Source organism: Brassica napus, chromosome A4, assembly GCF_020379485.1.
Source record: "Brassica napus cultivar Da-Ae chromosome A4, Da-Ae, whole genome shotgun sequence".
In the NCBI taxonomy this organism is placed as follows: domain Eukaryota; kingdom Viridiplantae; phylum Streptophyta; class Magnoliopsida; order Brassicales; family Brassicaceae; genus Brassica; species Brassica napus.
The window spans coordinates 2,083,299-2,097,655 of NC_063437.1; the positions used below are offsets into that span (position 1 = coordinate 2,083,299).

The 14,357-nt window shown below is 34.6% G+C and overlaps 1 protein-coding gene across 1 annotated transcript; it reads left to right on the plus strand.

Annotated features, from left to right (window-relative positions):
• The first annotated feature begins 672 nt into the window (after nt 1-672).
• Nucleotides 673-2,518, plus strand: LOC111214982 (protein STRICTOSIDINE SYNTHASE-LIKE 8-like). Its single transcript, XM_022717917.2, has 3 exons — nt 673-1,003; nt 1,289-1,543; nt 1,793-2,518. The coding sequence occupies exons 1-3, from the start codon at nt 717-719 to the stop codon at nt 2,379-2,381; spliced, it is 1,131 nt and encodes a 376-aa protein (XP_022573638.1). The 5' UTR covers nt 673-716; the 3' UTR covers nt 2,382-2,518.
• The last annotated feature ends 11,839 nt before the right edge of the window (nt 2,519-14,357 follow it).

The following is a 14,357-nucleotide window of genomic DNA, read 5'->3' on the forward strand; positions in this document are numbered from 1 at the left end:
AGAAAAAAATAGTTAAATGTTTTTTAATTATATTATTTTATTGCTTTGGATTCTGCAACATCTTATATTGTGAAACAAATCTATTTTGCTAAAACTACCTACAAATAAAAACAGAGGGAGTAACAAACATTAGAGAAATTATTGCAAATATGTTATGCACAAACAAAAATACTCTATATTAACCTTTTCAATTTAATTGTATGTTGGAATTGTATTTATTTTTATGTAGTGTTAAATTTTCATTAACTAGTTCGATCTACATTTGTTCAGTAAATTATTTGATCTGTATATGTTTACTTGATATGCATTGTATGTTTGATCCGCATATTTTTTTGATCTGCGTTCCCATTAATTGTCGGTAGTGTTTCCTATTGGTACAGTAACAAAAACGAGTCATTGGTCCCTTGTTCTGAGTGTTTATCTGAGAAAGAATAGTTTAGTATCATCGAGACTAGTGGCCTAGAAAACATCGTATGGGTCAATGATCAAGAAAGTTTTGTTCAGAAAAGAAAAAGTATAAAGACAAAAGGTAGAACACTGATTGAGACATATAAGCCTTTTTGGTTAAAGAGAACACTAATATGTACCTGTTCAACGTGTGTAACGTGTGTTGTGTCCGAAACACTTGAAAAAGAATATCTGTTTTATCTATTTAATAGAGTAATCAAGTGCGCTATCATCATTCACATAACAACTTCGCCTGAGAGACAAGACAGATGCCGATCAGCGAGAGAGTTCTGAAGCAGGTTGCAGCCTTTCCAGTTGTTTTAGCCATCGTTTGCTATTTCTTCTGGCCATCAATCATCGCGCCGGACCTCCTAAAGGGCACGAAGGACGTTCTCCAAGTGGCTAAGACCATTCCTCTCCCTGGTGATGGACCAGAGAGCTTAGAATTTGATTCACAAGGTGAAGGCCCTTACGTTGGCGTCACTGACGGTCGCATCCTCAAATGGCGCGGTGAAGAGCTAGGATGGGTTGAGTTTGCCTACTCTTCTCCTCACAGGTTCATTCCTAACAAAAAGTTGCCAACCTTCCTATGTTTTCGTTGTTCCATAATTAGTCGTCCAATATATTTTCATCAATGTTCAACAAATCATTAAGTAGTAATTAAACGTTTTATAGGGGATTAGGATATAGGTGCGCCTATACACTGTCTAAACCGATTTTGAAAGATAGTTCTAAAAATCTTTTTGCTTAAGACTAATTTATTTATGACCGATTTGTTAGAACATTGCTTTTCATTACCTTGCTAATGAATCTGACCCCCCTTTTGTTTTGGTGAGTGAAGAGATAACTGTTCGAGGCATAAAGTAGTTCCAAGTTGCGGGAGACCATTGGGACTTAGCTTCCATAAGGAAACAGGAGATTTGTACTTCTGTGATGGTTACTTTGGGGTCATGAAGGTCGGACCAGAGGGAGGCTTGGCCGAGTTAGTTGTTGATGAAGCCGAAGGTCACAAAGTCATGTTTGCGAACCAAATGGATATAGACCAAGAGGAAGACGTCTTCTACTTCAATGATAGCAGCGATAAATACCACTTCGAGTAATTAAAATACACCTTCGTTAATTTACAGAGATTCACGGTCTTAATATTTTTTTTATCTGGTTGGTAATATTAGCAAAACGTGGAAATGACAATAAAAATAAAATGAATAATAAATAAACTATAGTATAGATTAACAGAATGTGACGACATAGCTAATATATCTAAAATATGATCGTATATTATATAAAAAAAACATATATACATGTAACCAACTTGTGTATGTGTTATGTTTGTTTTGTTGGACAGGCAAGTGTTCTACGTGTATATGTCAGGGGAGAAGACAGGAAGAGTAATTAGATACGATATGAAGAAGAAAGAGGCCACAGTTATAATGGACAAACTTCATTTACCTAATGGTTTAGCTCTAAGCAAGGACGGATCTTTTGTACTCACCTGCGAAAGTGGTACAAATACTATCCACAGAATATGGGTCAAAGGTCCCAAAGCCGGGACCAACGAGGTTTTTGCAAAGATCCCGGGTCCTATGGACAATATCCGACGCACGCCGACAGGAGATTTTTGGGTCGCACTGCATTCCAAAGACAGTTTGTTCACTCGTGTGTTTCTAAGTCACTCTTTTATTGGAAAGTTTTTCATCAAAACGCTGAAGATGGAGACTGCGATTCATCTCGTTAATGGAGGGAAACCTCATGGAATCCTTGTGAAACTCTCTGGAGAGACAGGAGAGATTCTTGAGATACTTGAGGACAGTGAAGGGAAGACGATGAAGTATGTTAGTGAAGCATATGAGAGAGAAGATGGCAAGTTATGGATTGGGTCTGTGTATTGGCCGGCCGTTTGGGTTCTTGATAAATCTGTTTACGATCTCAAATGAGTTACCAGAAAGTAATAATTTGGTGGTATGATCTTCTTTTTAACTTGTGCGAAGACATGCATCTTCTTTTGTATTTTCTTGTTGTTGTGTGAGTGGACTTTGATTCTGAAGTAATTTGGTTAAGTTGAGTTGTTTAATGGAGTTTTGTGGGATTTTATAAATTTGTCAGGTGATTAAAAAGAAAATTGTGTTTGTCCGGCGTGACTATGTCTTCGAGAAACTTTGACAAGTATATAAACTCGACGACTAGGGGGACAAGATACCCAAGAATTGCTAGTCTTGATAACAATCGGTAGTCGGTTCCAACCTCAACAATTTCTATAGCTTTTTCTCATGCCTGAAATTTATAAGGGTCCTATTTCATCCAAGACGAACAATTATTTCAAAAAAACTATCTCAACTATCAAATTAAAGCTGAAATCAATTTTTACTGAAATAATTTTGGTCAACCATCTATAAATATATATTAGAAAAAATACTTTCTCATAATTTGAAAACATTTAAAAATTAGCACCAAAGATATACACAAAATCAAAATATACCCAAAAATCTGTGATAAACTATAAATATCCAACATCGCAAAATATATCCAAAAACCAAAACTAGATCGAATACATACATAATTTAATTTATTAATTATTTTTGGTGTCACAATATATTTTAAAATCTCAATTTTGTTTTGTTTTCTTGGGGTTTTTCGTATATTTTAAGTTTTGAGTATATTTTATTATTTAATATATTTAAATATTCTAGTTATTTGAATATATTTTAGTTTTAATAATTTATATATATCTCCGGATTTTAAGTATATTTTTGAGGTTTTGGGTATTTAAATTTTTTCTTTTGGTTTTGGTTATTATTTTAGGCTTTTGCGTATTTATATATTTTTGGTTGTATTTTATTTTATTATTTTTTCTTTTTATATTTATAGATATTTGACCGACACTATTTTGGTCAGGGTTGATTTTGGTTTTTGTATTTGATAGTTCATGTAGTTTATTTGAAACAAATATTAACTTGAGATGAAATAAGCACGGTGCCAAAAGTCAGGTAGAAAGTGGCACGACGAAAATTGATGAGGTTAGAATTGATTCTTTTCCCGCTCCCATGAGGCCCGAGTTGGTATAATTGATTTGACTTTACTTGATATAATTAATATATTGGTTAAACAATATTCTAATTATTAATTTGTTTAACGTTTTTTCATATAATGATTTACGATGATTTATGATGTATATCTTGTTAGGGTTCTAGGTTATATTTTCCTTTTTGCTTGCATCCTATAATTAAGAACTACACTACTTGAACTGGTTCCTGATCTGAAGTTTAGTTTGATTAACCTTCTAAATGTGAGTTAGTACTAGATTTTAAAATGTAACTTAAGCTCCTGCCACTTTTTAAATTTAATGCACCACCAAAAGTTAGCAAAAAAAAAAAGTTCTGCTAAATGCTAAAGCCTATCTCATATTTTGTTTCTTTCAAAATACATAATCAGTGAAAGAAAACAATACATTCAAAAGAATTAGTTATTAATTTTAGTGCTTGGTGCAACATAATCAGTGGTTGGTCTGACGGTCAAATATATCTGGTGATTTTTTGGGCAACTTTTCTGATGGTTTGTTGTGTCTCTAACTTTTTTTATGCATGTGCATACTTGAACTGATTTTGTCTGTTTTCCTTATGTGCTCTTCTGATTACATCTCAGAAGTGGTTGTAAAGTGTTAAAGGGTCAATTAAACGTTCAGCATATGAATGGTGATTGGTATCTAGTGTTTGTAGGCTTCTTGTTTGCGCATCCAACTACATACCAATTATCCTTCTTCACAAGCAAAGTTATATTTGTTGACTTGATCCGAGGCCTATATTGCATACTTATTTCGAAGGAATTGTTAATCTTTTTATTTAAAATATTGTTTCAGCATTTTTTCGGTAAGGAAGTCCTGAATACAAAAGCTAACATTTGTGATCTTTACTTTTTTGCTTAAAATATGCATCGTCTGAAAAGTGAATATTGTTAGCTGAGATATCAGTTGCGAAAAGATTATGGCGGCGACTTGAATTAATTATGTCCCGTTAAACATAATTGTCTCCGGATAAAAAATGATGGTCAAATCTTTATATATTGAAAAATGTTCTTATTTTTGGACTGATTTAGCTATTATCTTTTCAAAAAGATGTATGCTTAGTTGATTTTATAAATACTAAAAATAGATTAAATTTTAATACTAAATATCTTATTTTATGTAATTATTATTTTTAATTACTAGTGCTAATAAGTATAATTAATATTTTTTAAGTTTGTAACTTTTCATAATTAACTAATAAAAATATATAAAAGCATAAAACATAATTTTAAAAAGCAAATTTTAAAAAATATATTTCTAGTACAGAGGGATTAATATATACATATATATATCAAAAGCCAAACAAATTGTAATTAACAATGAAAATGGCCATTCGTCTAGTTGTAAAACTGTAGTGAGTGGAGAAAGATTTTTTTCTTACTTTAATGTGATTCGTGTCTGTAAAAGATGTCCGAGGATTCGGTGATGTGATCATGTGGAATGAGGGGGCACCCGCCCTTTTCCCTTTACCCTTTCCCAGCTTTAAATATTTTGCATGATCAGTTCTCAAAATAATATAGTAGCTATAAAATTACAGTATTCTGACTAATCATACGTGTAGGTTGTCAGAAAACAAAAGAGTCTAATCATACGTGTAGGTTGTCAAAAAGATATTTTACTTTGTCTTCTCTTGGGTTTGCATCATTTTGCATTGAAATTTTATATGAGAGAGGATTTGTGTAAGCATATTTTTTTTGTTAGCATATTATATAAGGGGAAATTAGGTGGTATAACCATGAAAAAAATCATAATTCATCAACTAGCCATTTTCCTTACCAAACCTATACACACTGTTATAAATCTATATTAATATTGTAATACTCTTTGTATCTACTGGTTTAGCCTGCTAACAAAAAAAAATAAAAAAAATTCTTAACTCACCAAAAGTAAATTGTAGACTACCCACAACTTCGAAAGGCGAAGAAGACGCCACCACTAGTTCTCAAAGAAGTTTTGTAGAAGAGAAGATTGGTTAGGAAGCTTTGTCAGAGACGAAATGGGGAGGCTTCTCAGATTCCAAAGCGACAGTCGTGAAGATGCTAGAATATGTACGTATTTGGTTTGAAGTAAATCTATGTCTCGTGTTGGAAAAGATGAACAGTTTTTTTTATTATGTTTTATTCTATTATATTCATATAGAATAGAAATGTAAAACAAAATATATTTTTTATGCGATAAATTCTATTTCATTTGACGGTTACTAAAATTGTTCTATTTTGCTTAGAAAAATATTTTGATATTTGGGTTTAGGGTTTACATTTGGATTAGGGTTTACATTTAGATTAGGATTTAGTGATTAGAATTTAGGGTTTAGTATTTATAAGGTGAGAAAGTATGGTTGAAATCAGTTTTAAATTCTTTAATGCAATCATACACATTTCATAATTTCACCATTGGTATTATGTTATTTATTATGTTCCATTCTATTTGGATTTAGAATTTATATTTGGCTTAATGGTTTATATTTAGGTTTAGGGTTTACATTTGGATTAGGGTTTAGTGATTAGAATTTAGGGTTTAGTATTTATAAGGTGAGTGAGTATGGTTGAAATCATCATTAACTTCTTAGTGCAATCATAGACATTTCATAATTTCATCATTTGTACTATGTTATTTGTTATGTTCCATTCTATTTGGGTTTAGAGTTTGTATTGGGGTTAATGGTTTATATTTAGGTTTATGGTTTATTGATTAGGATTTAGGGTCTAATGTTCTATTTTGTTTATAAATACATTTTGATATTTGGGTTTAGGGTTTACATTTGGATTAGGGTTTAGAGATTATAATTTAGGATTTAGTATTTATAAGGTGAAAAAGTATGGTTGAAATCATCTTAACATCTTTCATGCAATCATAGACATTTCATAATTTCACCATTTGTACTATGTTATTTATTTTGTTACATTCTATTTGGGTTTAGATTTTATATTTGGGTTCATGGCTTATTTTTAGGTTTAAGTTTTACTGATTAACATTTATGATTTAATTTAGGGGTTGAGTTGGAATTGAGATAATGTTTAATATCTAGATTTTATAGGTTTAGATGGAGTTGATGTCTTATGATATTTTGGTGTTATGGAATAGAATGTTTAAGTTTTGATATGCACCACAAAAAATGAAAAATGATGTCATCTACTCTCACTTACAACTGAAACCGACAACTTGCTGTGTTAAAGGGTATAAGCGGGTAGAAAGAAACCAAAAAGCTTAACAATGAATTATGTCAAAATCATTGCTAGTTCCTTAATTTGACACTCAAAAATGGCTATCTCATCAATAAGCCCTTATATAAGTATCTTTTTCTATTTTAAATAACTATATTCTAAATTTTCCTTAAGTTTACATATAAAGCTCGATTGTCAAGTGTTGTAAAAACTGTATAGAGAATTTCGGTTGTCTTATCCATCATTTGTTATTTCTTCTGGCCATCAATCACATGTGTTGGACCACCTAAAGGGCACGAAAGACGTTCTCCAAGTGACTAAGACAATTCCTCTCCGTGGCGATGGACCAGAGAGTTTAGAGTTTGATTTACAAGGTGAAGGCCCTTATCTAGGAGTCACATACGGTCACATCCTTAAATGGCGAGGCAAAGAGCTAGGCTGGGTTGAGTTCACGTACACTTCTCCTCACATGTTCAATCCTAACAAAAAAAAGTGCCAACCTTCCTATGTTATCATTATTCCATGTTTACTGGTCCAATGAATTTTTCATTAATGTTCAACAAATCACTATGTGTTAATTAAGCGTTTATAGTGGATTAGTGTCTAAATAAACACCTAAACCTTATCTAAACCGATTTTAAAAATAGTCTAAGAATCATTTTGTTTATGAACGATCATTTTAAAATTGATTTATTAGAACATTGATTTTCATTAACCTTCCTTCTGAATGTGACCCGTTTTCTTTTTGGTCAGTAAAGAGATCATTGTTCGAGGCATAAAGTAGTTCCAAGTTGTGGGAGACCATTGGGACTTAGCTTCCATAAGAAAACCTGAGATTACTACTTTTGTGATGGTTACTTTGGGGTCATAACTCATGAAGGTTGGACCAGAAGGAGGCTTGGCCGAGTTAGTTGTTGATGAAGCCGATGGTCCCAAGGTCATGTTTGCGTACCAAATGAATATATATCAAGCAGACGTCTTCTATCTCAGTGTTAGCAGCGATACAAATCACTTCGAGTAATTAAAACTACACCTTCATTTATTTACATTTACGGTCTTAATATTTTCTTTGGTTGGTAACATTAGCAAACGTGAAAAGCGGATAATAAATAAATAATAATTTGTAAAATATATTAGTAGAGCATTGGGGAACCATAATGTGATGTAGCTAATAGATCTAAACGTGATTTTGAACATATATACTTACTGGTTGAATCCAGAATATTTATTTATTGGGTGAAGTGTCGATTATAAAATGGAAACAGTCGAAAGGTGCATTCGAACTTGGGTTGTTATGGGTGCACTTGCAAAATACAACGTTTTCACCTATTCTAACAGAATTTATTTGTTATTTGACACGAAAATTACAATATAAATAATTTGTTTTGGTGCACATGCTCCATTGATCATTTGTAAAACACTACAAGAAAAATGGGTTTTATTAGCGGACGGAAAACGCTATCTAACGATACGATAGCGGTTTTAGAAACGCTGTATCATCGCCCGTCATAATAGGTCAAGTACATTAGATAGCAGTTTTTTGCATTGCTATTATATTGCGACAAACAATAGCGTTTTATTGCAAGCAATTAAATATTTTTTTATAACGTTTTTTTATTGTTATTATTTACCTTACTAAAAATAAAAAAAAATAATAAAAAATTTTAAAAGATATTTATAAATCGAAATTGGTTACAAAATTAAAGACCGGTACACCAAATAAACCAAACTTAACAATTTTTTTTTAACAAAATAAAAGCTAAACCTAACAGAAAAACCTAGTCTATGCCTCCATGAACGGGCCACAACGCCGTATACATCCCGTCGTCCTCCTCCTCCATTTGTCGTCGCCGTCCTCCTCCATTGCTGTGTCGACCAAGCTCTCGCGTCTCGGTCTTCTCTCCTTCTCCTCCACCACCACGACTAGCTTTCTCTGCCATCTCCATGGAACTACTTCAGATCCGGTGTGTCAACGAAGCCCTCCTCACGTCTCTGTCTTCTCTTCTTCTCCGCCTATCTTCTTCTTCTTCTTTCTGGGTTCCACCTCCACCACCACCTGTAGCTTCTTCTGCCATCTCCACACCACGGCTTCTTCAGATCTCGGGCTCCGTCGCAAGATGTTGTTGATTTCGTTGGCTTCCTTTCCCTACAAAAGAATCCAACACAAACACAATTAGAAAATGAGAAGCCAACACATGAACTTTATCAATCTTAAAACCAAAAAAAAAAAGAGGATTGAATAGAAACAGAGATGGTCGTAAGGAAGGAGAAGATAGAAGAGAGATTGATAATTTTTTAGAAAGAGAAGATGAAAGATCTACAAATCTGAAAAAGAAAAAGAACAGACCTGAACCGTCGGATTTAATCTCATCCAACGGATGAAGAGGTGATCCATGTGCTTAAAATTCTGACCAATAAGAACTCTTCATCATTCTTGCACACTAAAAAGGAACTTGTATTGTTTTTGGTTATTTATACATGTATTTTAATTTAAAAAATTTAAAACATATGAATATTTAAATGATTATGTTTCAAGTTTCTAAGTCTTAAATAATGCTTACGTGCTTGTAGTTATGACTAAATTTATATAATTAAAATTTCAAAATTGCATCTTAGTGTTTATGTTTATGAGTTTAGAGTTTGGAGTTTGGAGTTTATGATTTATATGTAAGATTTTATGTTATGAGTTTAAGAAACATTGGATTTAAAGAGTACACTTAATATTTGTGGTTAAAGTTTAAATTTAAATTTGAAGTTTATATATTAGTGGATGTATGGTTTATGCTGAAATTTTAGGGTATAGAGTTTGATAGGAGATTTAAGGTTTATGTGTTTGAAAGTTATATATTAAGATTAAGAAAAAATTGAGTTTAGGTTTAAGATTTGAAGTTATAATATGAAAATATTAGAGTTTTAAGTTTGTGTTTAGAGTTTAGGGTTCAAAAACTTGTTTAGGGTTTAGGGATTCAAAAAGCCAAATATAGCGTTTTATTATATTTTGCTATTAAAGATATGCTATCATAGCGTTTTTAAATAAACTACTTTATCATAGCGTTTCCAAATATACAAACGCTATCTAAAATTAAGCGGTATGTCAACCATAGCAGAAAAGCAAAAAACGCTATCCCGTACTGCTATCAAAACTCATTTTTCTTGTAGTGAAACCTTTAAGTCATTATGTAACTATCATGTGTATGTATGTGTTTTTTGGTGCAAATGTTAAGAATGTTACGTTTGTTTTGTTGGACAGGCACGTAATCTACGTATTCATGTCCGGGGAGAAGACGGCAAGGGTTATTAGATACGATATGAAGAAGAAAGAGGCCACAGTTGTGATGGACAAACTTTTTTTTTTGGTAATAGTAATGGACAAACTTCATTTACCCAATGGTTTAGATAGTTTGTACTCTCACATGTGAAAGTGTTACAAATACTATCCATAGAATATGGGTCAAGGTCAAGGATCCAAAAGCTGGGCCAACGAGGTTTTCACAAAGATCCCGGGTCCTATGGACAATATCCGGCGCACACCTATGGGAGATTTAAGGGTCGCATTGCATTCCAAAGACAGTTTGTTCACTCGTGTGTTTCGGAGTCACTCTCTGGTTTGAAAAGTTTTTCGAACAAGACGTTGAAGGTGGAGAGTGCGATTCATCTCATTAATGGAGGGAAACCTCATGGAATTGTTGTCAAACTCTCTGGAGAGACAGGACTGCTGGGGCGGATCTAGAACTATTTTCTACCGGGCGGACAATATCATTTATAAAATAATTTTTTTGAAATAAAGATATAACAGCTTACAAATTTGTCCTACGAGATTCTATATTTTTGTATTTTTTATCACAACTATGTTTGTTACTTTATCAAATAACTATTTTCAACAAAACAAAAACACAATCATTTAAAAACAGATTACTTATACAATTTCACAAGCTAGTCTTCACTATCTTCATCACAGAAGAACATTTTTCAATTGTAGTGGTGGCAACAAGTAAAGTCAAATCTAGTTAAAAGACAATAAACTAGACGATGTGAAAGATGTTATTTGTCTCTACCATCATACATGCAAGATTTCCAAGATCTTTCAGCTTAGAAAATCTTTCAGCTTCACAGATGTTATCAATATAGAAACCAAGTTGATGTTCAAGAGTCATCCGCTCAATAGGACTAAAATCTGCAGGATAAAAGCCAAACAATCTTATAATTTTCAATTGATCAAACTCATGATGAGTCTCATATTTCTCAATTTATATCATTGGTTTTTAGTCATTTTAATATTTAAATATTGCATTTAGGAGTTATTAGGAGTTGCATATGTACATATTGCATACATAGGGGCTGGAATGAAAATTATGAATTTTGGGGGTAAAAACGGGGGTCTAATCCTCTCAGATAGAAGTCGCGGGGTCCAAATCTAAAGAGACAAAACTTCAGGGACCATTTGTGAATAAACCACAAAGTTTAGCTTTCTGCAAACGATATCTCGTGAATAGAGATGGCATTTGGTACCACCCGCCCCGCATTGGCCCGCCCCACTGCGGTCTCTCTCTCCGGCGGTTCTTTGCGGGTAAGCCCGCCGTGACCCGCGGTACTTAAACCTCTGCCCAAACCCGCCCCGCTTACTACATAGGACATTGCGGGCTGGCCCGCGGGTATGCAAAACATGATGTTTCATTGGGGTGAGCTTGAGAAGATGTTGTTGTTGTTGTTGTTGCACGGTGCAACTTGCTTCGGACGAGGAGATGGAGAGTTCCAGTGGAAGCTCGAGGAAGGAGAGAAGCTCCAGTGGTGGTGGAAAGAAGATGGAGAGAAGCTCTGATGGTGGTCTTAGTCGAGGAGAAGAAGAATCGGTTGGTGGTGCTGCTCCTCTGGTGCTCGTTGGTGGAGTCGTGCTGTAGAGAACCCTGATCGCCATTTTCGTCTCTTGACTCTTTTTTTTCAGGTGTAAAGACAGCAAATGAGGAAGTGGTCGCGGGTTATGTCGACCCCGCAAGACCCGCTGAGCGTAGACCGCAAAAGCCCAAACCCGCATGACACTTACCCGCGAGACCCGCTTTTAAATGGGCTTCGATTACCTTTACCCAAATCCGCCCCGCATGGGTCTTGTACGGGCCAGGCCCGCGGGCTGCGGTCAAAATGCCATCACGAGTCGTGAAGCTGAAAGCGATGAAGATGGAGACCAAGGAAGCTCGATCCGGTGTTCTCGGTTCAAGCCACGACCTTCCAGCCCGAGCATGACAAATCGATCGATGTACCTGAGCCTCATTCCGTATGTCTCCAATCGAGCGATGGAGAGGTGATGGTGGCGAGCAGAGATGGCACACGACGGCTCCATTCAAGAAAGCCGTTAGTGAAAGAGACGAGACGCAACGAAGCTGTAGGTGAGGCGCAGACATGGCAGACACGAGAAGAAGCTCCAGCTGATTTGCGCTAAACGCGCGTTTGAAAACGCAGCCGCAGAAAAATAGCGTTTGCGTTTGACATTTGACCTAATTTTTAAGGGCCTATATATGTGTGTGTTAAGGCCGAAGACATTATCTACCTTTTATCTTATCTTCTAAACATTATTTTTTTTCCTTAGTTTGTTGCAGATTTTATAGACAGAAAGTTTTTCTTTGAGAGAAATCTCTTGAACTCTGTTGTTGTTTGTATATAATCATGTTTTATTTCTCTTTATTTTCTTCAATATCCGCAATTGGGTTCTAGGGTTCCTAAGGGGATCTCACGGTTGGTAGATTAGGATTGTTATCTTCGGGAATTTATCTTATGATTCTTCGTCTATAGTTGTTTTTATTGCTTGAACTTGACTAGCTACCTAGTTCATGAACTTAGGTTGTTTCATGTTCTAGAGGTGTTCGATGAAAGGTGTGAAAGAACTTAGATGAGCAAAGTAACCTAACCAACGAGAGTTGATGTTAGGGAGCTTTTTGAACATACGAGAACTTATTTATTAATGCATGTTTAGCATCCTAAGTTCAAGTAGAGTTAGTTCATTGGGTTGTTAAATATAGTAATCGGATCCACGAGAGTGGAAAAATTATAAAGTTGTGTTCTGAGTTCGAGACTTTGCTTAATTATTTCCCTCGCAATCCATCTTGATCTGCTTGCCTGAACCCCTGAGATTCTCCTGTTACCCAATGCTGCTTTTACATTGCATCTTCTGCATATTTACATTCCTGCTTAGCTTTAGGAAACAAACTTCTCTTTGTTTCGTCTTAGCTTAACTCTACTCTCGAAGAATCGTTGTGTAACCATTGGTCTCTATAGATTCGATCCTGAAGTGCTACATCGACATACCATTAATTTGTGTTATTGTGCACATCAGGTTAATTAGTATGTGGTAAAACACTTAAATCAACTCACGAAATGAATCCATGGGGATCAGAGAAGCAATGCAACTAAGTAATTCAGTGTTTACCACATCAGAACGTCATTAAACTCCAAAACTTTCATATCAAATATAGTGTAAAAGCATTCCCACATATGATTCTTCCCACTCAGTTTTTTATAATGAGTTATTTTTACAATGAGGTTGTTCAAAAAAAAAAAAGAGTTATTTTTACAATGAGTAAAGTTCTTCAATAAAGGTTTTTCACCATTATGTATACCAAGTTGTCTCAAATAATTTTGGAGTAATGTTTTGTTCGAAACTCGACACATACCAACGGATGTTATAGGTTCTTTAACGGTCAAACTTATCTTCACGATATCAGAGACAATATGATGTGTTATAGGTTTTAGATTTCAGAGACAATGTGGTATAAGTTCTTTAGATGTCAATGTTTTCTTTAACCAAATCATAGAACGACTTAGAAGTGATTGTGTTTTATTCAATAGTAACTTTTCTAATTTCTTTATTAAACCAAGTAGTAAACAATGAAAATTGTATAATATGGAATGAGTGGATCATTGATTGTTATATATCCAACTATAGAACAATGAAATATATTTCAAAACAATATAAGTGGGCTCTACAATTAATATACGGTTTAAACACTGTTGATTTTGGTAATGTGGCATTGAAATTTCAATTTAACCGAACCATAAATCAATCAAATAATTTCGAAATATTAATTTTATAACGAAAAACAAATCTTCATTAACCGGTGTTACATACTTTTAGAATTAGTGTGACTTAGGTAGGTATATATATTATTTTTTATCTATTAAAGAAAAAAATAAATATATAAAGCTTAATCAAATAACTATTATATACATTGATAGAGATGGCAATTTGAAGGATTGCCCGCGGGCCGGGCCCGTTAAGCTCTGCAGCGGAGCAGGATTGGGCATTAAGATTCAGGCCCATTTTCTTAGTGGGCCTAGCGGGATAGGGACTGTGCGGGATGGGCCTCGCGCGGGATGGTCCAAATGAGCCTGCGGGAAATTGAGGAACGGCATCATTCTCTCCAGTCGTCTCTTCACCTGATAAAAAAACGAGAAGGGTGAGATCTTTGCCGACAATGGTTCTTGTGGAAGATCCGGTGATGGCGTTTGAGCTCCGACGGTGGTTCTTGTGGTACCTACGTTTTCGATATCCGAGGCTCACCGAAAAAGCAAAAGAAGTTTGGATCACCGACAAAGCTCCGACAGTGGTTCTTGTGCTCCGGCGACGACGATTCAAGCTCCACTCTTGCTTCTCGTGTTGTCTTTGTCTTCGATCTGGAGCAAAGGAACTTCAATGAGAA